At 43.4% G+C, this 27,856-nt stretch overlaps 1 protein-coding gene across 11 annotated transcripts in view; it reads right to left on the bottom strand.

Annotated features, from left to right (window-relative positions):
• Nucleotides 1-27,856, bottom strand: part of LOC120559119 (serine/threonine-protein kinase WNK2-like) — a 56,825-nt gene that overhangs the window by 7,234 nt on the left and 21,735 nt on the right. For 7 of the 11 annotated variants that reach the window (XM_039800576.1, XM_039800584.1, XM_039800578.1 and 4 more), the window contains exons 3-26: nt 21,731-21,903; nt 21,302-21,522; nt 21,057-21,214; nt 17,888-17,976; nt 17,199-17,418; nt 14,439-14,715; nt 14,232-14,347; nt 13,011-13,928; nt 11,275-12,399; nt 10,442-10,636; nt 10,201-10,227; nt 9,024-9,359; nt 8,770-8,813; nt 6,948-7,107; nt 6,726-6,842; nt 6,060-6,230; nt 5,760-5,811; nt 5,365-5,463; nt 4,176-4,960; nt 3,580-3,637; nt 3,414-3,487; nt 2,573-3,222; nt 1,693-1,919; nt 1,262-1,486 (exon numbers count right to left, since the gene is read on the bottom strand). In XM_039800576.1, the coding sequence (XP_039656510.1) occupies nt 1,262-1,486; nt 1,693-1,919; nt 2,573-3,222; nt 3,414-3,487; nt 3,580-3,637; nt 4,176-4,960; nt 5,365-5,463; nt 5,760-5,811; nt 6,060-6,230; nt 6,726-6,842; nt 6,948-7,107; nt 8,770-8,813; nt 9,024-9,359; nt 10,201-10,227; nt 10,442-10,636; nt 11,275-12,399; nt 13,011-13,928; nt 14,232-14,347; nt 14,439-14,715; nt 17,199-17,418; nt 17,888-17,976; nt 21,057-21,214; nt 21,302-21,522; nt 21,731-21,903 (6,517 nt within the window). The remainder of the gene's footprint in view (nt 1-1,261; nt 1,487-1,692; nt 1,920-2,572; nt 3,223-3,413; nt 3,488-3,579; nt 3,638-4,175; nt 4,961-5,364; nt 5,464-5,759; nt 5,812-6,059; nt 6,231-6,725; nt 6,843-6,947; nt 7,108-8,769; nt 8,814-9,023; nt 9,360-10,200; nt 10,228-10,441; nt 10,637-11,274; nt 12,400-13,010; nt 13,929-14,231; nt 14,348-14,438; nt 14,716-17,198; nt 17,419-17,887; nt 17,977-21,056; nt 21,215-21,301; nt 21,523-21,730; nt 21,904-27,856) is intronic. The other 4 variants (XM_039800577.1, XM_039800580.1, XM_039800586.1 and 1 more) reach the window with 4 other exon arrangements.

The raw sequence follows: 27,856 nt of genomic DNA, 5'->3' as shown, positions 1-27,856 counted from the left end.
ATCTCAAAGAAAAAAAACAAAGAGACTTTGACTGAGGCATAGATGCAACAAAAATATTTTAGACGTTTATTAGCTGCATAAAGCTGTTGGGTTCTGTTGACTATCTTACAGTAAGTTTAACTAAATCAAAACCTTTCAAACTAAAAAACATGGCCAACTGCTACAGATTCAAATTATAAAACTAGGAGGGAGGGATACTGTGGTCACTAGAAAGGATATCCCGTCTCATTGCTAACTCCAAAATACTGTTAGCAAACTACATAAAAGAGCCACGTTTTAGTTGTTAGCAGGTGTTACTGACTGTTAGAATGTAGACAGCTCTTGGTTTTACAATAGCCAAGAGGGACAGTGACCAACATGTCAGCCTTAACATTTATCTGTCTCTATTTTTGTCTGTCTAACTTGTAGTAGACTTAAACGTGGCTTGGTTAATAATTTGGTTATATAATGGCTGCTGAAAAACAATGAGTCATATTTATATAAGTAAATATGTGTGTATATGTATAATATTATTTATTATCAATATATTATCTTCTATACTGTGGATTATAGTAGATTAACTGAGAATCATTTTCCATGATTTTTTATTTTATATTTTACTTTTTAGAACCCATGTACGTCATTTTTACATCAAGTTGTTGGCATGAACTGAATATTAACTCACTGTTCTTTATTTCTCCCAGGCTACATAAACAAAGTACAAGTTTGTGAATTTAAATTGTGAACTTTAAAATGTGTACCACTTGAATTATTGGATAATATGCCAACCCCAGCTTTCAAACAATTATTGGTTATCATTATCAGAAATTTCAAATTTTCAAAAAATCGGTCCATTCCTATTACTTGCGTAATGGCACACATGGTATATACCAGGACGCAATGCACATTATTATGTATAGCACATAAGTATCACTTCTCCTTTTCTCAATCAGACAGATGCTAGCCATCTCATAAATACATTTACAAATGTTTATGTTTACCATATGGCTAAAATGTTATATATGTAGTATTTTAAGTGGTATTACACACAATTATGTGTGTTTGTGTCTGTAATCCTTTGAGATGAGACTCTTGAACCTTCTACTTGCAAAATGTTGTCCACTGACAGAAGGGACAACATTAACACGGTTAAGCATTTACCTTAGCCCTAGTGGCTGTTTTGTAGATAGCATGTCCCATCCACACACACACACCATCATCATCATCATCATCATCATCATCATCATCATCATCATCATGCACATGAACCTATAATGTGTACCTTGGCCAGGGCCAGCTTGGTTGGCTGTTCCATCACCGTGTAGCCCAGCGTAGATGTTGTCTGAGGAGAAAGAGCCCTTTAAGGAACAGGGTTGCTGGGTGTGGACCTGCTCTGGGGCGGCACTGGGCTCATTGCTGGAGCTAGAGCTGCCACTGGAGTGGGCAGAGCCATCTGACAGAACTGAACTTTTCGCCGGGGAGCTGGATGAACTGGCAGCACTCTCACCTTGGAGCAAAAAATAAATAAATAAATAAAAGAAAGAGAAAAGTGTGAGTCAGAGTGAATCACTTGTGAATCGCACACTCCTACGGTTTTCTGAACTGGACGCCATTCCTGCGTTTTCACTTGTGTGCTTCAGTCTGAAAATGTTCTCCCATACACACAAATCATCCCATAAACCACTTGTCACCACACCATCCACACCCACACACCTTTCCTCTCTGTGGAGGGGTTAAGATTGTTTTTGAGCTGCTGCACCATCGGATTGAGCAGTTTTCCAGCCTTCAGCTTGTGTTTGCTGGCCTTGCGCCTGCGACCACTTGGGGGTGCAGCATGAAGTAGGCCGACATTGGGAGGCAGTGTTTTGCCCAGCTCAGTGTACAGATGCTCAATCTCACTTCTCTGGAACGCCTGCAGCTCAGAGATCTCCTTCATGTGTCTAGTGAGAAGGTACAGGGAGAGAACAGACAGAAATTAACTGGCTGCTATTCAATTTCGGCATCTTTTTTTCCATTGTCTTTTTTTTTTTAAGCATTGCCTCAGTAATACACTCTCCATGTAGTCCACTAAAGCCTCTGTCATTGGATCTTGCAGTCATAAAACCTGCATCAAGGGACATCCTTAGATTAGCATGGCCTGTCTGCTTGTTGGTAAAAAGTTACTAACATATGTTTTCATACCATTAATTTAGCACTTTTCGTATACTAGCACAGATTTACGCTGCTACTTGCAGCCTTAAGTCACACTTAATTAGTTAGTCATCAGTCATTTTCAATAAAGTGGTGAAGAACCCTTATTTTTAAAACCTTGGTAATGTAATACTTCAATAATCAATGTTGATAGAGGATAAGCCTCCTTTGCCAAAACATCTTGACTATTAGGCAGTCGTGACCATTAAACATGTTTACGTCTATCGTCAATTGCTATTGTCGGTTAACACAACCTTGTTTTCTGCCAAATGACATAATGGTAAATTAAATCATGCACAGACTTCTGATGACTATGCAGAGGAGCTTACCTACACATATACACAGACGATGCAACACATTTGTGCAGCTGTGGATGAATGCATATGTGTGTAAGTTACTTTACTTTTCTTTCAGCTTCTGCAGTTCTTTCCTCATATCTGCATCCTCAAACTCAGAGTCATTGTCACTGCTGATGTAGGATGAGTGGGCATGTCCTGCAGAAGGCGAGGGAGCGTGACCATTCATTGCCGCGGGCGGTCGGCTCGGTGAATCAGAGCTCTGCTCACTTTTGCTCCGACCAGAGCGCCGCAGGAAGGCCACTGCCCTCTTCATGAGGTCGCTTCCACTGTGCTCAGACAGGGCATGAGCTGGGGGAGTGGGGTGGGCTGGAGGAAGGGCTATGCTGTTGCTATCTTCATCTGCTGAGTCAGAGTAGTGGTGAGAGGAGTGGTGGTAGTTGTGATGAGTCGGCGTATCGATCGTCTGGGCCCGGGGAATATGGCCTGGGGCGAAATCAGGGCTGGAAGTGGGGGGGGCTTGGTAGAAGTTTGGTGGGGCAGAGTAACGGTTACTACTGTGGACTTTGGATGTTCCTGCATTCTCATGATAGGCTGCAGCTGTCACAGATCTGCCCATGGCCACACAGTCCTCTTTCCTGCCTGGGCCCCAGGTCTGGCTGTGAGACCCTCCCGAACCACTAGAGGGTGCTGGGGAACTGCAAATCGTCTTGCTTTTCTCTAAACGACAAATGGCATCTGGTGGAGTGGGGATGATCTGAAAGGAAGAGAAGCCCTTGTTCATAACAAAATCAGGGTCCATAAACCTCATCAACCAATGCAATTTTAAGCAACAAACTGGACCCAGGACAAACACTGGAATAAGTCATGACCTGTAATATAATTTCATTTGGTCAAAAAGACATTTATATTGAGCAGATGTGCAGGGTTTTGAAAGTGGCAGCTTACTTCAAAACGGCTTTTGGAGCTATATGAACTGGAGCTGGTGGTCACATCTCTTCTGTTCAAACCCCTGTTAGTGGCTGAAGGATGAGGAATACGGTTTCAAAACAAATGATTCTCTTATCATGCAGTAATATTGTGATTTGGACATTACATAGATAATGTTACCTACCTGCCACTGAAGAGTCACTTAGTGCACCCACGCCATCTGTGCTCTCAGGAATCTGAGGCTAACAGAGAAAAAGAGAAGGGTGTGTGTGTGGGAGGTTGCAATCATTTGAATAGTGGCAAGTGGTAAATCGCTACATACGCTAGATCAGTGTGGTAAGGCTAGCCATTATCCTCTCCTGACCTCAGTTTTGTCTGAATGAGTCAGACCATGGTTTGTTTTTGGAAGCATGCACAGAAAGAAACTCGCACACAAAATGAAGCTGCCAGAGCAACAGATCACGATGAATTACGGTGCTGACAGCAGTCATTTTGTTATCCTAACCCTCTAAATCACAGTATTAGTCTTGCTCTTTACAGCCAAGCCAATAGTCAAATCAATGACAGTGCAGGGAAACGATTCAATGATGATGCCATTAACTTAGCTCCTAACCAATGTTTGAATGCTCAGATTACACACACACACACACACACACACACACACACACACACACACACACACACACACACACACACACACACACACACACACACACACACACACACACACACACACACACACACACACACACACACACACACACACACACACACTCTTACCAGCTGCTCCCCCTTCTTTTTTGTAAGTGCTCCCTCGGTGCTTTGGCCTTCTGAGACTGCAGGTGGGCTTACTCCCTCTGTACTGGAGGCCTGGGGGTCAGATGGAGTGCTAGAGGGCTGGGAGGGAGTATGCTCCTGGTACAACAGGTTTCTCAACTTCTCATCCAATGTCTTGATGGTGCGGTCTGCAAACTCCACTCTGCGTGGTCCCTCACTGTCTGACTCTGCTGGCCCCCCACTTACTGGCTGCGGGTGGCTTGTGGACTGGGAGTTCTGATGGGCTGGACTCTGGGGCTGGGAGGTGACTGTCCCAGGCTGCATGGGCGTGGCATAAGGTTGCTGCAGGACCACAGACTGATGGGAGGCCAGCTGAGGGGGTAGTTCTCCAGTAGGACTGGCCTTCTGGTTGGCCTGATTAGTTTGAGAAGAGGTCAAACCACTAACTGCTTCTTTATCAATAGCATTCACATTCAGAGAGACTGGTGGCACAATAGCGCAGCATGGAATGTCCGTTACCATAGAGACAGCAGAGATGCAAGGCTCTTCCACAGGAAGGGCGTTGTGATGGCTGGCACCAACAGTTGCAAGGGGACATTTATTTATACAGGGCTGAGGCTGCTGGATCCGTGTTTTTTCAATGTTTTGGTCTTGAGATTGCACTGAGGTCTGAGCTGCAGGGAGCAGAGAGGAGGAGGATGGGCTTTGGGAGGATAAAGACGTGACTGGGGGAGTCACTGCAGTCGTGTTGCTGTTGGGCCTGACTGATGAGGCAGACTTTTCAGATTCTGGAGAAATAAAAAGATTAGAGTTAAATAGCCAAGGCCATAAAGAAGAGAGGCTGGGTTCTGCGGGTGCCAGTGTGTTATCAACATTACTGCTTGTCTTCCCCCACCAAGCTCTGTCAGCTGGAGTTAGATCCTTCCCTTCATTTCTGCCTAGAACCACTGAAGAAGCGCTCTTATATAACTGACCCCAACGGATAAACCACAAAGAAGCACACTCTGATGCATGCACAGCGTCTTCACTATCAACAGCAGCAAGACACAAACGATTCCGTTTCAGTCCTATAGAAAATATACTCCTGGCAGAGAAAGCTGCTGCTCATATTAAAGAATTTCGTTTAGTAAGTAGTGAATCTCAAGACATCAAGGAAGCATTAATGATACTTTGTATTTCTGAGTGTGCATACCCTGGGCTGTAGAGGTGTGAGATGTAGTCTTCTCTTTATCTAACATAGGCGTCTCAGCGACAGGGCAGATGATAAACCAGCGTTTGCCAGTGTGGAGGACTTTCAAGGACAGAAAGAAAGAAAAAGATCATAAATGCACATATACTATAAAATCAATTCAGTAGAATAGCTAAAAGGTAATTAACACTTTGGAATCAAAAAAACTAAAGCGTGGGAGAATACAAACAGATTTCAAAGTAATTCATAAAATCATCCTCATTGCATTGTCACATTACCACAGGCCTCATACGAAATATACAGATGTACAGGGAAGCAGCTAAGTTTAACTGAAACTGAAAAGTGTGAGTGAATTTTCTTGAGTGAATCTATAAGATCCAGGTGGCTAAGAGTCTTACCATTTTGCTGGTACACCAGCTGTGGTGTGCTGGGTGCGAAAGCCTTCAATCCCTAAAGAAAAGCAAAAATTACTACACCGATTTGATGCAAGTGTATCAATTTAATAGGCACTTAAATATGTCCTCAACCAGCCAGAGAGCTGAACATCAGAAACAAATTCAGTTAAAGCTCAATTCAGATCAAAATATCACATCAGCAAGAATAGTATTTTTGGCAGCACTGCATGCAAAGTCATCTTGAGAGTGCGGTAGACAGATTGTGCCATCGCAACCATTAATTGTCAACAGTTACTTTCTCACCTCTGTTCCCAGAGCGCCAGCTCCCTCACACTGTTTGGGACTGCCTCCTTGGTCAGAGTTCCTCTCACTCTCGGCGTCTTCACTCAGCAAGTCCTCAGCCTTGTCCACAATGTCCTTCAGTTGCTCGATAAACACTTCTTTTTCTAAAGGCAGAATGAAATCATTCTGCACCTGAAGGGCACGATGGAGAAAAAGGTAACAGGACATTAAAGGTTTAAGCTTAACAAGCAATGCTTAAAACAATACTGTGCCAGGGACAACAGAAGTATTAGCATGTTTAGGAGGGGAAAACCACTTTAAGAGTAAACAAAATTCTTTGAAAAATTGTTTCTAAGCATTTCACATCATAAAAGTTAATTCAATATATTGCTTAAGTAAACTTCACAAGTAGGTGTTTGCCTTGGACAACCTATATTATACATGATAAGTTGGTAGAGCCATAAATATTTATTTATCTATCTATAAATATGAATTAGTTGGGATTGGAGGAGAGACATAGCAAGAGAGAGAGAGACAGACAAAACATTTTTGCTGCATTGCAGCTCAGAACAGCAACACAGGGAGTTTCAGAGTTCTGAGCCATAATTAAGCATCTCAGGCAGCTTACCACACGCTACAAATACCTTTGCATCAATTGAAGGGGCAGTGACTTTGTCTCCTACTTACCATGTATGTAGCAATCTCTTCCGGTGCATCTCCATCCAGGTCAAACTTGAAAGTAACCATTTTGTGATTATGAGTTTCCAACTGACATTCTACCATCTTATCGCCAGTGTTACACACCTGCAACAAGAGCAGACACAATAAATGAATTGTCTGCTATTACATTATTTTGAACATTGGTTTAAAGAAATGTTTTCCTTGTTGGAATATATTTTGGTTACCCACATTGAGCATGCTGAGCTTTGGCCTGCTAGTCTTCTCTTGCCGAGAACGAGTGCGTGTGGACCTGCGGTGGTGTTTGCGGATTTTCCCTTCGCCTTTACCTCCATATGTCCCTTCGTAACCATCACTCATCTCCTTCCCTGACGTGGCATCAGAGTTGAGACTGGTTTTGGTGAGGATAGGCAAGTACATCAGTGTAAGCATGTATTGCTTTATTCATGAATACATTAATACTGAGCACACAGCTCTATGTTGAAGTGGACTATTAGTTTCAAGATGACAAAGTCAAACATGTTCAAAACTGTTGTCCAAATAAAGATGGATTGACAATATGGGTTTTTTTTTTTTTTTTTTTTTTTGGGTGTGTGTGTGTGTGTGTGTGTGTGTGTGTGTGTGTGTGTGTGTGTGTGTGTGTGTGTGTGTATGTATGTATGTATGTATGTATGTATGTATGTATATATATATTAATAAAAGGAAGTGTGTGTCACACAATCTTCTGGGTGTAATTGATAAATCTTGTACTGGAAATGGGAAATCAACCACGGGAGATGCTAAACTCCACATGAGCTTGAAGGGGATACAAATTTGTGGGGGATTAGCTATCTTCTATCCATCCATTATGAAGGAACAACTGAACTTTCTGAAATGTAAAGCTGCTGGTCACAATGATACATCAGTGTTCATCAAAGTGCACGTTGGTTTTACAGACATTTGTGTATAGCTGGAGAGGTGTCCTTTTGTCAAAATAATGCCTGAAAAATAGACGGCTGTCAACTAGGTCCACATTACACAACAAATAATACAGTATAAGAAATTGGACCGGTTTTACTTTAGGAGGAACAGCTAGCTAGTTAGTTTTCTAAAGGCAAACAAGGTTGCCTCCTTTGCCTCGTGGAGTGTAAAGAAACAGGCTCCAGGCCCTGGAGCTCTGTCAGGGCAGCAGCATTTGGTAGGCCATTAGTCCAAAAGATTGTGACTTTGCGCAGGTATGGAGTGCTGTGGGCTGCCAGCCGTGACAGAGCTCCAAGTACCACATAGCAGGCCAGGGTCTGTGAAGGAAGGCAGGCCGGTCGGCGAGGCAGCAACACAGGCAGCACCGGCCGCTGAACTCCGACACACAGTCTTACCAAATTTGCAATTAGCCATCAATTTTCGTAAAACGGCCCATATTTGAGCTTTATATAGTGGAAGGAAATAGCCCGACAAACAATGTATAACTTTGCAGTGTCTGAAATATGAGACCTGCTGTCGAGTCTCCCATGTATTTCTATGTAGTTTGCTCAAACCAATCAGCGCGCAGCTCATTCTAAATATTCATGAGCAGACCATATTTGGAAGAAAAGCTCTTGTTCCAGATAGAGCCATATTCACAGGGTAGTTAAGGGCCTAATAAAATAGCATTCAGGCAATTTTCAGCCCAGCCAATGTTACATACCCTTTCAGGAGACCTTAAGGAACAGTGTAAAATACCCTATATAATCATTCTATCACCCCTTTAATTACTTTTAGTTTGCGACAAAAAAAACTATGTAGCCAACCAATGCATGTTCTACTTGGCATCCTTTCAACAACAATTCCCTGAGTATAGAGCCTCTAATTCATTAAGTCTGAAGTAAGACGGAAAACTGTTTAAGACCAACTGCATTGTGTCAACATTCATGTCACTGCTTATCAGGCAGAAGGCTGACTAGGGATTAATGTCCATTTGACAGAACCTGAGAGGTGGCTGAGATTACTCCAATTACTTCCAATATGCATTTCTTATCATTCTTCGAACCACTGACTTGTCACCTGCAAACATGGTTGAGGGGAAAGAAGCTAGTACCTGTCATAGCTATGTCCTTCAGTCTGTCTCTCTGCAGCTTGATCCTACAGAAAGAACAAATACAGAAACAAACAAGCAGAGAGAAGGAATAAAAGAGATTAACATGTATTGGGTAATTTTGATTACGTTCCTGACAGTGACTTAAGAGGACGTACAGTGATACAACATGTGAGTGCACTGGTATATATTTGCAAAGCAAGGTGGACAGAGGAAGAAATGAGAACTAACAAAAAGTAGAAATCATATGCCCATACCTCAGTGTTGGTCTCTGTTGGACCCTGACCTGCAGCTCCAGTGAGACTACTGAGCTGTTTCTGCTGAGTCAGACTGGAACTAGCAGACCCAGATGACGCTCTCTGAAAGTCAGAGGGCTGAAGCACAGGAATCTGGCTCTGAACCTTACTCTGGGCCTGCAGGGCCAGCTGGCATGGATTATTATTGTCCAGGTGGGCTGCAGTAGTGACTGTGCACGGATCTGACCCATTCAGCAAAGGTGAGAAGAAGACTGCAGGATGGGTGAGCTGAGCGGGCTGGACTGGCTGAGCAGAGGGGATAAGCTCAGGATTGCTGATCTGGGCCTGCTGAACCTGCTGTAAAAGACAAACCAGATGACACATTTGTATTATACATAATCATGTTGTTCTGGAAGACTGAGTCCTTTGCAGACATTTTGAGATATTCAAACATTTGGCTGTTTTGTCTTTTGTTGTTAAGAATTCCTCAAAAATATTTAACAGGATTTCCATCTATGAAGTACAGTATGAATAGCAACCGTTATTAGCAAAGACTTAAGTCATTTTTCCATCTGCATTAGGGCTGGGCAATATATGGGTATAATATCGACATCTATATTTAAGGCTAGATAACGTCTTAATGTCTCTAATTTGCATTATTTACTTCATCTGATTTATCACTCAGCCACAGAATAACAGCAACGATCTGACAGAGAATACCACAATCAAAAGGTACCAGTTCACACCCTCTTTGTAAACATCTGCACTCCATTGCAGCCATCATAATTACCTGCATTAGAGGCTGATTGCTGCCATTTGTGGGAGGGTGTGTGTTCTGACACGTGGCATGTGGGTATGTGTGTATGGGCTGGGTGATTGGCGCTGATATAAATGCAGGTTGTGAATGAGAAGATTCAGATCTAACACTCTGCTGCAGAACAGTGGTGGGCTGGTGCTGTGGGGATGTGGGTCCCACCCTAACCAGCATTGGTGAGGGGGAAGGTATGAGGGACACTGGAGTGGGTGAAACTAACACATTTTCAATGTGCAGAGGAGAAAGGGGGGAAACAGAGGGGGCCACAGGGAGAGTCTGTCCAGGAGAAAGGAAGATGTGATTAAAAGAAGAGGAGGTTGAAGGGTGAGGGGCAGTGGAGGAGTGAGGGTAGGAGGATTCACAGTCAGTCACAGCTGTCATCACCTGGATTGTGGGATACTGTGAAGGAAACTGAAGGGAAAAGGATAAAAACAGAGGAAAATCAAATGATCTAGAGAACAAACATGAGGCTTCAAGACAGCTTGCGTTAAGTCTATATTATTATTGTTCTGTATAATCAAAAGGTAGAAAGAACTGCTGAGACATACAATAATTCAGACACAAGAAAAATGAACAGCTATTACCCGGGTAAGATACTTGTGAATAGTGTGAGAACAGACAATACCTGGGATGGATGTGTTGGTGGTAGAGAGTTTGAAATCTGCAGAGGTTGGAGTTGTTGCTGGACAGTAGCCTGAGCCATTGACTGTTGAGGAGGCAGTGCCTGGGCTGGTGCACTTGAAGCTGACTGGCTGAGATTCTGCCCATGGCTCTGTCCATCTAGTACAAGCTGTGACATGCTATGACCAGCAAGAATATTCTACAGAAGAGCAAAAAGGAGGGAGAAAAAGAGGAGGAAGTTCAATAATGGCAGGGATTCCGGTTTCATCTCTCAGTTTGGAAATCTGCATTTCCTGCTATTGACCCAGATCAGAATAGCTGACATTTTCCATCCTGTCCCTAAGCCTGGAATGAGCCCAAATCTGCTGCACATACTTGAGCACTGCTATTATCCCAACGGAGACACAGAACAAGCCTGGGAGGGTTGGCAGATGCAGCGGCTAAAACCACTGTTATTGTTTCCTTCATCTCTATGTTGGCTGTTGTCCAAGGAAACTCCGGTTATTTTTTTTAATTCACCTACTGTCCACCAACACAGCTGCTACCAATTTAGCTGCACCAAATCAAAACCAGGCTACATAATATGAGTAGCCTAAAAGTAATAATAGCATTGCCATAAATAATGTTTACTTGTTTAAGTGCATTATTTTCTGTCCCTCCCACTGTGACAAATTGTGTTCAGACAAAGGCTTTCAGGAAAGCAGCGATGCAAAAATAGGGTTGAAACTAATGAAAAATGAAAACAGGATGAGGTCAGAGGAGGGAAAACAAATTTGAAACTGGGGCAACATGTATGCCACCTTGCTACAATATACTGTAGTGATTACCATCCCTCACCTGTTGTCCTCCATAAGTCTGGGGAGCAGCAGTAGACTGTGCAGACAGGTAGTGGTTCTGAGCTAATGCAGTCTGTTGCTGCAGCGCATTGAGGGCAGAATGTGCATAGTTTTGAGAGGCAGCATCAGGTAGACCAGACGCAGGGTAACTCTGGTGTGTGGTTGCAACCTGCACAACTGGGAGTGCTGTCGGATGAAGTTGAGAAGCTGGGATATGAACCTGTTGGACTGTAGACTGGGATACATCCTGGCTCTGTTGTGGAACTGCAATCTGCATGGCTTTCTGACTGTGCTTCTGTAGAGTTAGGGTGTGTACTTGTTGCTGACCAGGAGACTGAATACTTTGAGAAAGCTGGGTAGGCTGTTGTGCCATTTGTTGGTGTATGGTATGCATAGTTTCTTGGCTAGGCTGGAGTTGAGGCTGAATATGAGCCTGCTCAGCATGTTGTGTTAGTTGTATATTGGACTGAGTATTTAGCTGGTGCTCTTGCTGAATGGGTATCTGTTGGCTGTAAAGTGCTGGTGTCGAGGAGCTCTGACCAGGCTGCTGACTTGGCAGTTTGACGTGTTGCAGTGCGCTGGGAGCTTGTGTAGTATCATGACACTGGGCAATGGCTGCCATAGTTGGGGCTAAAGATGCAAGAGGGTAGCTTTGTGCTGGCTGCTGTGCTGGCAGAGCGGTTGCCGCTGCAGCAGTCTGTTGCTGAACTGGAGTAGGATATCCTGATGCAGAGTGAGCCTGTTGTTGAGACACACAGTTCTGAAGAGTTTGTTGGACTTTCAAAGGAAAAGTCAAAGAGCTTGCTGCTGTTGCCTGCTGCTGTTGGTGGCATGGTGCTTGGTAGCTCTGTGCAACATGTTGTGGCACAGTCGATGCTAAAATATTTGCTGCAGCTTGGGTCTGTTGAACACTTGGAGGTGTGTAGCCAGCTGCACTGACTGTATGCTGGACGTTGACTGAACATAGACTAGCTGGAGCTGGTGTTGCAGCACTGTGTTGGCCAGCATATGGAGCAGCAGGGTAACTGTGTCCAGGCTGGAGGCACTGCAGTGGTGTGTACACTGCTGTGCTGGATGAAGGCAGGCCCTGTACAGATGTTTGATTCAGGTGACCTGCGGAACTGGCCTAAGAAAACAAAGGAGAGAAATTCAAATTAGACCCTCGCAGGAGTGAATTTTACCGGTCAAGGATAAAAATCACACAAAAGCTAAAAACTGTGCCAATTATTACCAGATGCAAGTATGAGAGAATGACATACAAAAATAAGTTAATGAAACATCGGTTTCAACAATGAAGCAGGCGGTGACAGGTGTGTGCTAAAATAAGGACAAAAGAGAGAAATGGTAGGAGAGACCGAGGGGAGAGAGATCAGACAGCTGCCCCATCTCCTTCAATCAGAGGCCATATATCCAAGGTAAGCTAAAGCAAGGCAGCTGTAGCACTGGGCCAGTAAAGCAGAAAGGAACATCTAGGTCAGTTTTAGAAGGGATTGGTTAAGGTTAATCAGCAAGAAACGTAGTCTATTAGAGATTGTGCCATTGTCCTCCAACAGTAGCAAGCTTATGATTTTCAGCTCTTTAGGCCTATACAGGTAGCAAGACTCAGACAGTAGACATGAGATCAGACCAGCTCCGGGCTGAACAATGCTGTACCTCGGACAGGCTGGGAGAAATCAGTTAAGCAGGAGTTGGCCCAATATGGGAAACCAAAGCGACTTGTCTGCTAATGTGACCTACCACTCCCACAGCCCTGGTAACTTGCTGCTCTCTGGCACAGAATCTATCCTCGCAGTCCTGAAGGGGTTCTCGGTCACCAACCATACTGCCACTCAGGAGATTACTCTTCAGGCTGCCGTCTCCATCACTGCGGACAGGCCTGTGGGCAGCTGAGGAGTGCAGCAGGGAGGCTTGGGAGGGTATGGTGTGACAAGGGGCTGCTTTACGGCAGATTATATTAAACAGGGACTGCTGCAGCAGTGAGAAATTGGAACAATCACTCAAACCTTTCAGCCGTCCATAACTAGGAGTGGTCATTGCTCCACCAGAGGACAGGTTTTGTCTGAAGTCACATGGACAGAGGTATGTTGGCATGGCAACAGAAGGACGGCAGTGGCTCCCTTCTCGTGACCTTAGAAGATGCAAAGAGAGGCATGCCTGGCACATATGGCCTTTATGCGTTGCAAAATGGTGGTTATGACGAGAGGTCAGACTCAGAAGATTACTAAGGTCAGAGTGTCTGCGTACACTTGGCACAGGAAGTGTTAAGTTCTCACTGGTGGACTCTGATAACAGTCTGATGCTGGTGTCACTACAGCGCCGGTACTCAGAGGGTGAAGAGACAGGGAAGGCCTGCAGTACTGGTAGAGCACCCTGGGAGGAGAACCCATCCTTAGCCTCGGAGTGAATCTCAGGGGGGCTGAGTTCTAACAGTTTCTCTGGTACAGTGGGGGTGGGACTGATTGATCTCCGCGACTGAATGAGGGCATGGAGTTGAGCAATGTGGTTTGCCCTGTGAGTGTCAATGACAGGGGCACTTCCTCTCCGGGTTGCAGCTCCCAATCGAGTCCTGAGCTCTGGGCTCAGTGTTGCCCCCCATACTTCACCCTTTTCACAGGAGTGAGGTCGATCTGTCAGAAAAGGGCTACTGATGTGGCACTGATCGAGGAGCAACCCAAAAGCAAAACACATGTTACTCAAAATGAATAGCTTGTAACAAAAAATAAACTATATGATGAGATGAGGACAAACAAATTTGCTGTGCATGACTGGGTTAATGAAGACTGATGTGCAAAAGTCCAGAAATGTGTTGACTGTACAGATGAACATTGTGTGTGCGGATACAGTGTCTGTGCCCAGTTCCAAGGCCATGTGAGCCATGGCTGCTTTCAAAGAGTTTTTGTATTTTAATAAATCTGAATGTACATGGTCCACCTGGGTGTGTATGCTCCTGATACAGACCTGCTGTGTTGCCATAGTAATAGGCTCCAGCAGGGACTGGTAGAGGACACTCTGCTGGCTGCTGTGGGATTCTGAGTACACAGTGGAGCCCATGCCACTATCAAGTGTGCCGTCTGCTGCAGAGACACAGAAATCTTGCACTTATAAAAAAAAAAATCAGAAATTAAGCTCATTTATTTTTGAGTAGAGGAGAACTGAATTTTTTACATGTCACTGAGGTGGCACTGGCTGGTAGGTTACACAGTCTGTTGTGCTGGTCTGCCTCTGGCTCTTCTGGTTCCAGCAAAGGCTGTCCTACATGTGCAACTCCAGCAGGGATGCCCTGAGATGTTGTCATCTGGACCCTGTGCCCCCCTTCACCTTGTTCCACTGGAACCGCAGCAGACACTGTTCTCTCTCTTCTCCATTTGATCAGTGCCACACGGTCCCTGATCGACTTTCCCACAGTCTTAGCATCACTCTCATGGAAGAAGCCAGACTCCACCTGACAAAGAAAAGGGAAAAGGCATGACTTCCAGGATATTTTAGCATAGAGCATGTGAGAGAAGAGAGATCACATTGTGTGAGGGAGAGAGAAAGAGCAAGAAAGGAAAATAATAGAAAATCTATTTCAAGGGGATCAGAGCAGTGGGGACCTATTGCTTTTGTCAGCAGCTTGGTTCACTGTTCACAACCGAACCGTCTGAACTGTTACATCTGCAAATAAAGATGAAGACACAATACATAGAACACATGTTATACATGCAAAAACAATCCAGTTGTCTCAAAACCAAAAGGGGAGAACACAACATAAAGCAGTACAAATATTTGAAAGAAAAAAGCTAGACAAGCAAATATGTTGTGATTATTAAATCTAACACTATTTAAATAAACCACGTTCATTCATCTGATGTGCAGCATACAGAATACATTGTATAAAATGTCATAGAAAACACATAGTAATAAACAGAGTAATTGTTTGGAACGGGCCGCTTGCTTGGCCTGTGGTATTGCTGCATGTAGCATTCTCCAGAACCATTGTAACCCCAAATAACTTACAGAAAGCCCTCGAAGCAACCCCACTGTATACTACTGACGTACTGTGTGCTTCTACTTCAGAGGAAAACACTGTACTACTACATTTACCTGCCAGAGAAACGTTACGTTGCAGATTCTTACTCACATAATATCACAATTAAAATATGATTCATTATTATTCATTAAACTATCCAGCATTAAACTAGAGTTCAAAGCTACACCTTAAACAGACGTTAAGTATGTATAAGTACATTGTGCTGATTTAATGTCTCTTTTCATTTGAAGTAAACATTTGAATACAGGACTTTTACTGTGCGAAATTAAGTTTTACTATTAATAGTTATATAGACAGAAAAAAAACGATTTGAGTACTTCTCCTATCACAAAACCTTTCCAGTCAGGGAAAGGGTGAAAAGTAAAAGGAGACGCTGTTTGCCTGGGGCCCCAAATCATTATATTATTATAATAAACATTTCAGCTAATCTAATGTTATGGCAGCGTTTTTGTTTAGCAATTTTTTCCTCAACCTTTATTGTGCAGTCGTTTAGTTTTATTCAGTTTATTAATATCTAACGCTGTCCAAACTGCTCTAAACTCCAAACGGCAAGTTCATTGGGTACCCAGGAAGCCAAGTTTAAAGTAGATTTGAGATATTTGAAACACAATGGACACACACACACACACACACACACACACACACACACACACACACACACACACACACACACACACACACACACACACACACACACACACACACACACACACACACTCCAAGGTTTATAGTTAGATTAGCACACAAACCAGAATGAATGACAAAACAAAGGGAGATCCAGGGCCATCAATGGAAACAGACCACATCTCTCATGTGCCTGTCTGTAGAGAAATGACTCAGAGTGGATGAGGAGTGACGTGACATGGGAACATGCTGGCCATACAATCTCATTGTGCTGTTGGTCCACATGTCTGCTCTTATGCCCAAGGCGATTGTTACAGAGAGGCCTTTCTTTCCCAGCTTGACAGCCTGGTCAAGGCCAAAACAGCACAGATAAATGGAGGGAGAGAGAGCAGATAAGAAAGAAGGGAAGAGATGTGAGGGAGGTAGAAGGGAAGAGATGTGAGAGAGAGAGAGAGAGAGAGAGAGAATGAAAAGGAAGAAGTTGGTTAAAACAAGAGGCAGAAAAAGAGAAGGCCAGGAAAGCAGCTGACACAACTCACAAAAACTTCTCTTTCACACGTCGAGCGCGTCCTGTAAGATTCTTTGTGCAATATCTAATAACACATTGCAGATGTTTCTCAGTCTTCATGCAGTAGACTGGCCTAACATAAATCCGTTTCAAAGCAAGTTTGTTGGTGTTAAAGGACAAAGCCTGACAAAGACTATGTTTATATTTTCTATCTGAAGTTGAGCTGTGTTAACTCAAATTGGTCTTAATCCAATACCCCAATAAATAATTTCGTGGTGCTCCAGAATATTAGATGAGTGACATAAAGACTTGAGGTTGGTATTATCATTTCTCCCACAAATCTTCAGTTTTTCTGGGCCATGTTTTTATTGCAGGGCCTGTGGGCGCCTTATATGATAGTGTTCACTTGAGAAAACAATGGAAACAAAAGGAAACAAACAAAACCACAATCACTGTATTACTGGAGGATCAAGCAATCACTAGTAATCTGCATTTGTGTCCATTCCCCAATGATGAGATATAAGAAACGCCAGCAGCTAGGACACACTAAGCCAGAAAGACATGCAAATCATGACAAACTGCATAACTAGGATGGGTTAAAAAAAAATTACTTAAATTGTCTAGATGCCATATTTTTAAGGAAGACATCACCATGTAAAACAAAGAAATAGATAAGGATTCCAAATCCAGATTTATCTCAAAATATTTTCCATATTTTTGTATGAATAAGTTCTTCTGACTCTACCTTCAATTATTCACTCACCATCTCTTGTGCCACAACCTCAGGGACATCCTTTTCCAGGTCAAACGTGAACTCGATGGCTCCACTCTCCTTGTACTTCCCTTTTAACTTCTTGTGGTCCTCCACCCACAGTTTCAGGGCTATTGAGTCCTTTTTTCCATCATCCTCCTCAGCTAGCTCCACCCTTACACCTGTGTCCTCAGCAAAGAAAGCATGGTTCAACAGGTCCTTTATGGTGTACCTGGGAGAAGGAACACCAGAGCTCAAGACTCAGGCACAAACAGACACACTGGTGCCACTTATCTGTAATGTATAGTGTTTGCAGATAGCGTTGGCATCAATATGGTTAACTGTGGTACAAGAATTCTGCTGTGTTGATAGTGTAAGGACATATAGGCACAGTAATTACATCATACATGGATTACCTTTGGAGCAGAGACAGAGCCACTGAAGTCACTCACTGAACCCAAGCATGCTTCAATAAAAAGCCACTGGAAGCTTATTAAGGGTTATTTTCCCCTCTGTACACAAACTCATTATGTAACAGAAATTGAAAGACACCCGGCAGATATGGTGGGAGACTGTAGTGCTGCTGAGAGCCCAACTGTCATCACCACAGCAATGAAGGTGAGACGAGGCATGAAAGATGAGAGGGCACCTTGTGGGCCCTATTGGCTGGACACTGAACAATAATGGGCACAGTCACTCACCGCTCCTCTTTCTTTTGGCAGATACACTCCCCAATAATCTCCTTGATTTCAGGATCCATGACCTTGTTGTAGCTGGCTGGCTTCACTCCCTGAGGAAATGGAAATATAAACAAAATGCTGAGGACATGCCATGGAAGGATACAGTGTTAATGAAAAACAATGATGAAGGAAAAACAAAGGCAAGAGCTTGGGGATGTTTTTGTGATACTCCACCCCAAATCTGATCTTTTTCAGATACTCACACGCTGTAGGCTTTTCAACCTTGACAGAGCATGGCAACGGAGGTCAGCTTGATTGACCATGTAAGTTGCAATGGATTCCACAAAGCATCAAAGCATTTAAAAGAAACCTTTCAAACCACTCCTGCAGCATAGTCAACTTCTCTTTCTCGGAGAGCTCAGCATGTTCACCAAATTATAGCTTTAACACACAACATCCATCTCAATTCTTACACACGACCTTGGTGAGTTTGTTTGTGGGCTGATGTATGCTAAACTGCGCATGTCGCACCCGTCTCCTGATCTTACATTGGTCAGGAGAAGCAGCGGTCTTGAGTCTGCCTTGGTTCCTGTTGTTGTTTTGTTTGTGAACTACAATTAGAACACAGTTATACTTAATTACTATGGTATTTTGATTGTTCAGAACATCCTGAGCATATGGATGGACACTGACAGCAGGAGTGGTTAGAGAAGTTAAGATGGACGATTGTATATACTTTTCCACTGTGAGTGTTTGAATCTCAATAGATTTTGGTTGGAGTATTACTTTTTAAATGGTGGGATTTTTGGTAATACTAAATTTTCTTAGCTCAGCACTCTGCCCTCACTTTTTGCATCTTATAACTTATAAAATACTGTATATGCATCCTCTGAATTAACATTTCTACCTATTATGCAGCTGCAAGCTGTATATGCTCAGGGAGTAGTATAAAGCTATCAGGGTTTCTCTTTGATCAATCTCCTATTAATATCCTGCAGTGGTCCCTGCAGGGCACTATAATATGCATACAGTAACAATGCAGATACCAGTATCTAGAGACAGCTGCATTGATGCTGCCCAACCATTAATATGGGCATAAAGCCTACTCTTCAACAGCAGGTGAAAGAGTCATCTCTCAGATTCCCACACTGCAAAGTCTCAAGTGTGGAAAATCAATAGCCTTCATCAAATCAGGAAGGCTAGCATGGTTTTAGACGCCCCCTAATCTAAAAGCAGTTTACAGTACGTTTTGCTTGCAGAGACACACTCATTGAAATGGAATGGAATACAGCCTTTAGGCTTTATCTAAAAAACAAAGGGGATTTGGACTCCCTCTGTGACTCCATATGGCTCATTAGATTATTCACCCAAGAAACAGAGCAGAGCAGATCTTGTACTATAAAAGAAATGCTGCATTTCTGCAATTAAAAACTCCTTGGAGTTATGTGGTGAAGCAGCTAAAACATCCCTAACATCATTGTGCCCTATTTCACAGGTTGACTGAGCATGACCCTGAGTTATTACAAAATGCATGTTACAAGAAGGAAGACAATGGCAAAAACAAGTTAGAAACACAATTATACCTTTTTCACACCAATGACCAGGGTTATCTGACCCGTGTTCAACCCTTCTTTTGTCAATTGAAACCAAGCCGGTCAACATTGGGTGATCCCTGGTTATGACAATTTAGATACGACCTGGGTGACAACCCAGGAGCAATGCATATTAATCACCTCACATGCTGGAAAGGCGGGGGTTTACAGATCATATTCAGTGAACAACTAATTTTGTTACATACTTCAGTCCAGCTGTACACCAACAGAACTAGTGTTTTGTCATTGTACAGTAGGCTCTCTGCAGCCTGCAGTTTCAAACTGCAGGCTGGCTAGTTTAATTCTCCTCCTCTGCATTTCATTTATTGCAGGTGCAGCAGTAAACAAGGAAGTATCTCTGGTATCGATTTATGACAATTTTTGGACGAGGGGAAAACATTTATCTATGTTTAATAACATTAGAAGTAAAGTTAGGCTTTGCTGTCGGCTTCCCGGGGGTGTTGAACGTCAAAAAGTAATGAAGTAACCTGAAAACAGCGTGTAGTTTCTTTTTAGCATCTCACATCAGACTTTTGGTCACTATGACCACTACTACGGTCAGAAACAATGTACCAAAATATGAACAATAACGTCGCTGTCAATGGGCTTATCCGCTAATGTTAGCTACCAACCGTTACCTTGAAACCATCCAGCAAATAGATGGTACCGTAGGGTGCCGTTACCTGAAACCGGCGATTTAACATCACCACTCATTTTACACACCGTTTAACAAAACAAAACGCTGAGTGAACATTACTAGCTACGTTTTTCATCTTGGTTTTGAGCGGTATGCACCCCACTAACCTGGAAAACTGTTTTAAAACCGTAACGTTAATACAGCGTGTCGGAGGAATGCAGCGTCTCCTGCAGCGGAGAGTCAAAGGCAGAGGGACCGCAGCGTTCGCTAACGTTAGCTTCTTGTCTCATCTGGGGTCTGATAAACCGTAAATTCATCAAATTCAGTGTCCACAATGCTATTTTCCAATAAACTGTAGCGGTCATTTCACGGGACCCGCGCGAGTGTGGATTTCAGGTCACGGGTTTCGTCGCTGTTTGTCACTTTGCCTAAGATTGAGTGACAAGTAGTACTCGCCCTGTTGTTTATTTGGTTGCCATGACTTCGCGAGTGGTGACGTCCTGTCACTGTTACAGTTGCTCACCCTAAAGGGGGAGAGAGAGAGCGGATGACAGTTCGCTTGAGTTCAGTAGAGCAGACGGCTCTGCAGAGTCATGTAATCACGACTTAGACTTTTCATAAACAGCTGAAGGAGCGGCGGTGCGCAGTGTACATAGCGGAAAGCCTGTGCGTCTGCCCTATTTCTGATACCGTGGCGGCAGAAATTTTACAGTGGCGGGCCGCCACAGTAAAATCAGCATAGAGGAAACACTGCAATAATACGGAATCTAAATTAAAAAAAATACAGTACATGTATTTTCTAAAAGTTGTTGTGTGACAGCTAATGCACAGTTAGTGCAGGCCCTGTTTTGTCTGTACAATAACACATTTATTATTAGTATTATTATTACTATAGTGACACAGCTGTTTATTTGTTTCATTCATGAAACAAACTAGAAAAATGTACAGTATCTGGACTCACACTAGTGACTTTGCGGTATATCTGAGCAGCATTCTGACACTCAGAGTAGGGGTATTCTGAGGTGGCCATCTCCAGCATACACATGCCAAAGGCATATACATCCACAGCCTCATCATAGTGTTCCTCATACATCTCTGGAGCCATGAATTCTGGGGTGCCTGAAGAGAGAAGAGTGCCAAATGGATAATGTATTTATTTACTGCAAGAACCATTAATCTGCCAAGTTACATTTTAAAGTCTCCTACCTATGACGCTCTTAGCAAAGGAAGCCGCCTTTAGTGTTGCCAGTCCTAAATCCCCTATTTTGACTGAGCCTGTAGGTCCAGTGATAAAGATGTTGTCACATTTTAGGTCCCTATGGATGATAGGAGGGGTCCTGGTGTGGAGAAAGTGAAGGCCTTTCAGGATCTGTCTGCACCAGCTCCTCAGGACCTTTGGCTTCATTACCTTGAAACGCTTTAAATAGCTGCAAGAAGGAGAGGAAAACATTACCTGACAATCATAGGAGTTCTTAAAATATATTTTCATTAAAACATAGATATGTTGACATTTCTTGTAAACAATATAGAAATAGCAAGTAAAAAAACGTCACAAAAGGCACAAATGTTGTTTTTTTTCCCCACTCGTTTGTGACAGGAGTTGTCTGTACAACATCTACCTTCAACGGTACTCACGTTTTTAGCGTTCCTGACGTCATGAGCTCTGTTACTAAAACAATGCACTTCTTCCCTTTAAGGGGTGACTCCCAAAAGTCATAGAAACGGACAATGTTTGGATGTTGGAGACCCTTCAACATCTCTGCCTCCTCCTTAAAGCGCTGACGTTCCACTTTTGACAGCTTGCGATCCTAGAGGAAAGACGACAGATGCACCAGAAAGAAATAATGAATATAAAGCACTAATGATAAGATACTTATAACATATTTGCTTCACAGGAACTGCCAGATGGAAGAGGCTGTCACCTTGGAGGCACTTCCTTGCACATTTTAAACTCATGCATCCAGTATGTTTTAGCAACTGGGAAATATGGCACATCTCTAATTGGACCATTTGTATATTAAAGCTAATAACCGTCAGCAGTTTGTGTGTTTGGGAATAATCAGTGGCTTTCTTAAGCAGTAAAAAGATTCAGCCTAAATATCATGCATTGTATTTAAAGTATTTTAGTTTAATACCAGTCAGATGTGACCTCTCACTTGTTAAGCTTTAATTTATCCAGAAACACAGAGGCTGTGGAAAGAGACATTGAAAGGGTAGCAAGAGTGACTCTGGCGGGAGAATGAACCAACACATTAAAAAGGCAATGATGCAAGATTTGTACCTTAACATAACAGCTTCAAAGTAATTTCCATGGTAAACAAACTCGTAGTAGGGCGCATCATCCCAATAGCAAAGCAGGGGAGGAGGCCGCTGGCTAAACCAGCAATGCAGGTTTGGAAGGTGGCGCCCCGCCAAATCACAAATTGCTTTACTACTATCAGTTCTGCAAACATCCGCTACACCCGCCAGAACCTTTTGGACATTGGTGACCAGCACCAGATATCTATTTTGAGTGTCTTTCATTGTACGCACATCATCCCAGACGACATAGTGAGACCGCCGGGCTCTCCATGGATTGTTGTCGGGTCTAGGAGGCGGCGCAGACGGAGGAGGGAGAGGAAGCATAGCGGGGCCGCAGGTCCGGTGTTATGCTAAGGCTAGCATAGCACACAAGCCATCTCTACCGAGCCTGTATCTCTCCAATGCCAGATCCCTGGTGCATAAAACGGACGACTTGGAATTACAACTCGCTGGAAATCGCTATGTTCGTGACTGCTGTGTTTTGATAATCATTGAAACCTGGATTCACCCGGGGATACCCGATGCTAGCATGCAGTTAGCTGGCTGCACTCTGCTACGCTGAGACAGGACTGAGGACTCTGCTAAGAGCAGAGGAAGGGGGCTCTGTATGTACGTGCATGAGAACTGGTGTAATAACAGGAAAATTAGATAAACACTGTTCCCCTGACCTCGAGGATATATCTGTAAGATGCCGGCCTTTTTTTCTACTGAGAGAGCTAACAGTAGTGATCATCACGGCTGTGTATATTCCACCGATGCCAATGTAAACACGACTCTCTCTCTCCTGCTGGACATCATAAACTAACAGCAGCGGGCCCACCCCGACGGTGTTCATATAATCGCAGGAGACTTTAATAAGGCCAACTTGAAGACTGTACTCCTGACATTTTATCAATATGTCAAATAAACTTGCTTGCGTTCTATGTTCTATGTTGTTGCGCTTGCTTGTTGCATGTCAGTTTTTACGAAGTTGTTGATTCATCCATTGTTGATAATAAGACCAGTCCTACAGGGGGGAGGGGATCAGGCCGCGAGTGCAGAGACGGCTCTGCGTGAGTGGGATTTACGACAGTAACGTTAAATACAAGTACTCCACAGTGACTCTAGGGCTAGCTAGCTGACAAAAAACAGAAACTGCATAGTACGCCTTTAACATGGTCACACCCTCTACACACTGCAGCTAAAGGTTACGTGTCATCGATTTCTTCCATCTTTCTCCATCTCCTTCACTTGCTTTCTCACCCACTACCTTTTGCTCCTTTACCCCCTCCCCCCATATCTGCAATCTGTGTCTGCAACCCTAACACCAACCACTCCCTTCTCCATAACCAAGCATACCCAACACACACAGAAACACATCTGCGATAAGCGCTTCCTCTCAATCGTTTCCCTCTACAGTTCTCTGTAAGGCTGACCCCACTCTGAGAGCACCTTGCTCTAGGTAGTGCTAAGGGGTTCTTTACTGCAATTTCCCTTCTTTTTTTAACCACCACAGCAACAGCTTATGTAACAAACACACATGTACACTCAGCAGCACTGAGCATGGACTAGAAGCACGACCCCACCCCTAACAGGGAGCGACGACACTGACGGTGGAATGCGATGAACACAACCTAGCGAGATCTATTTAATTATTCAACCACAGTGAACTGCCTGTAAGATGAAACTGCGTGACAAAAATGAAATCAACCTGAATAACCTAAAAATTAACAAACTCAAAATGTGTTGTGATGCAATGCGTTGAGGAGTAAAGTGATATGATGATAAAGCATGGTGGGTGGGTGTGTGTCATATTAGGTTTTGTGTGCAAGTGTGTTGGGGGTGGGGATTTTCACTGCACTCTTCTAAAGTCCCATGAATAATTCAGTTCTGCAGAAAACCTTTTCTACTGAGGAGAGCTGAGCAATGGAGGGCTGGGGGCTGGGGCCACCCAAGCTGGGCTGGGTTATCCCCAGATGCTCTTTGCTGCACAAGAGCAGCACATTGACTGATGTTTACCTGAACCACAGGTCTAAAAAGGAGGAAAGAGATAAATTAAAGCAAATTTTAACCCTTAGCACTGCAGCTTTCCTCCCCTGAGGGGACACTCCTCTTCTCCCGACTTTGTTTTATCTTTCTTGCTCCCTCCTCCTCTCATCATCTCTGCACTCATCTTTCAGGAATCCTGCTGCTATTCCTAAATAACCCCTTTACCCCCACCACAGAGTGTTCCCCAAGTCCCAATCACACTTCCACACACACCTCCATTTGCTCTCCCACTTCTGTTTTCCCTCTCAGCAGCCATTGGGGCTTCTGCATAATTTAGAGGCCACATGTAGGCTCAGAGGTGTTGTGCACAGCATGGCGAGATACACAGACATATACATATACACACTGAGACACTAAAAGAATGTCACTCCCAAGACACACATACCAGACAAAGGATATCATGGCAAGCATCTGTAAATGAGATTTGTTAATTATTCATTACATTTGAAATCCACTGCTTACATTTATTTCCCTTTGTTGCTTGCGTTCTTTCCGGTTTTTACCTTTTCAAACCTTTACCTTCACCCCACGCTGGACAAACTCACCCACCCCCACACAACAAAAAAAGGAGCCGCAAGCAAAAAAACCACACCCCCCCACCCACCCCCCCCCCCACACACACACACACACACACACACACACACACACACACACACACACACACACACACACACACACACACACACACACACACACACACACACACACACACACACACACCATATAAGGCCTTAATCCAACCCCCAACCCGGCCCACACAAAGGCAGCCCCCCCCCCACACACAGAGGGACACCACACACACACACACACACACACACACACACACACACACACACACACACACACCCCACACACACACACACACACACACACACACACACACACACACCCACACACACACACACACACACACACACACACACACACACACACACACACACACACACACACACACACACACACACACACACACACCTGGCAGGAGGGACAGGAAAATCGATTGTGACATTAGCAGGAAGCAATCTATAAAGCTATGCCGTAGACTCTGCTGCCACCCACTACATCTGTGTACTGAACTATGTTAGTTCCCCAGCTCTGGTAGATCAGTCAGCCGCACAGACATATCAGACCAGGTAATAGATTAAAATGTTCGTCCTGGGAACTGTGCAGGCTAATATACCATGTAATTGCAAAACTATGTGTTCAAATTCAAGTTCCTGGCGTAATGTCACATGTTGTCTATAATGCATGCTGTCCATTTAAAAAGAAAGCGCCCTCATTGTGGAGAGATGGCGATCAGCTCAGCTACTTTACTTAAAGATCTGTAAGCTGTAAGACTTGCAGTTCCCAGTAACAGGAGCAGATAGATAGATAGATAGATAGATAGATCGATAGATAAAAAAAGGCTCTAGCTGTTACACTGTCCATGCCATTGATTGAGCATGGCACAAATTCTGCCTTAGTTTGGAGTTTGAATTGCACTGAATGCACTATGCTACAGAATGTATGGTATGCGCAAATAATTTCTAATATAGGAAGAAGTTCCACTCCCTCGTTACTTCCGGCTTCTGAACTGGTTGCAGTTCCACCAGAGTTCCATATAGGGGGCGCTCACAGGCCAGTGCAGAATGAATGGGGCTCTATGGAGCTATATCCCTCAAAATCCACTTTTCGCAGGATATCATTTTTTGTCTAGTAATTTCACTGTTGCATTCAAAAGGGGAGGCTAAGAAAATACAGACTGCTTGGTGTTCGATTTTTTTAAAGTTGTTTTTTGTTCTAAAAAGCCTTTTAAAATGTCAATGACGTCATACACATATACGGCCAGAGATACTGCTTTACGGCAAGCTCTGAGTTGCTTCCTTTATTCTCTCGAGGCATCGACAACACAGCTAACAGGTTAGGCTCTCCCTGTCAATACACGTGCTAGAAAGAGGTTTGCTAATGTTTTAAAGACCACGCCCAAATATTCACTCTGACATTCTGGCTCTGCTTCGGATGCCGTCAAGCGGGATCTTTGATCGTAATCAGTCCTTCACTGACCAATCAGCATTCATTAGCAGAATGCTAGCGTGTTATGGGCAACGACTCACCCTGTAAGAAATCAAAAGGACATAAGCACTTGTTCATTCAACTTTCGACCTATAACCCATGTTGAACTTGCAAAAACTACAATCAAATCTGAGGTTTCTCAACGACAATCAGGCGAAAGAGACACATTTAGCCGTCTAGCTCCATAGAGTCCCATTAATTTTGCACTGGACCGCGGTCACCCCCAGTGGAACTCTGGTGGAACTGCAACCAAGGGAGTGGAACGGCTTTCCGTAGACTGGCTTTGGTATGCGCTAGTAGATGGTATCACTCCAGGTGCCTTACAGTGCCAGCAAAGTGAACATATTGTTTTGTTAATCAGTACAAGTCCTAGCCAAGTCTACAAGTACCCTAATATATCTGGACCCTTGTTAATTATTTTGAGTTTCTAAGTGCAACATACTGAATAATAATAATAATAATAATAATAATAATAATAATAATGCCATGGTGAACCTTTGATACATAAATGGCTTTGATTTTTGTGTTTTAAAGAAAAAACAAGCTTGTCTATGTAATGTAGTCGGAATCGCTAACTAAACATTATTGGCCTATTAAACTAATGCAGAGAAAAAAAACCTAGCATAACAAATCTGTCAAACAATGAGCATCCTTTATGTGAAAATAGTTCTGGAGTATCCAGCTTTCCAACAGACAAAAGTACTAACAGTAGAAAGCTCTGAAAGCATGTCGAAGGATTTACCATTTAATTGGAATTCCTGCCATCAACACAAGCATAAAAAACTTGTTCTGCTCAAACAACATCAAACTAGTGAGTCAAAACATTGTTTTCCTGACCGCAGAATGATGCAGCCCATTTTTTCCTGCAGTGATTGCACTTTTTGCTTGATAAAAAAAATAAAAATCCCACAGGGATTGAGGGGCTATATCAGGATGATGGTCTGCTATTGATTATCCACTAATAGAATCAGATTGCCCCTAGTGGGGGAGCTGTCGGGCTAAAGAGTGTCGAGGCAGGGCACCTCTCTGGAGCATCAATTTAACATCTGACAGACTCACAAGTGCACACACACACACACACACACACACACACACACACACACACACACACACACACACACACACACACACACACACACACACACACACACACACACACACACACACACACACACACACACACACACACACACACACACACACACACACACACACACACACACACACACACACACAAAATAATTGCTTAATTGTTAAATATTTTAATCTGAGTTGATAAAGCACTTGATCACTTGTCTCCTGCTAGTTATACTACAGCACTTACTTAAAAAAAAAAAAAGTTTAATTAATAAATATTTCAGTTGTATCTCTTTTCGGTGT

This window comes from Perca fluviatilis, chromosome 5 (genome assembly GCF_010015445.1).
Source record: "Perca fluviatilis chromosome 5, GENO_Pfluv_1.0, whole genome shotgun sequence".
Taxonomy (NCBI): Eukaryota; Metazoa; Chordata; class Actinopteri; order Perciformes; family Percidae; genus Perca; species Perca fluviatilis.
Note: the sequence above shows the minus strand (reverse complement) of the source record. Positions and strands in the feature narration are given on the sequence as shown.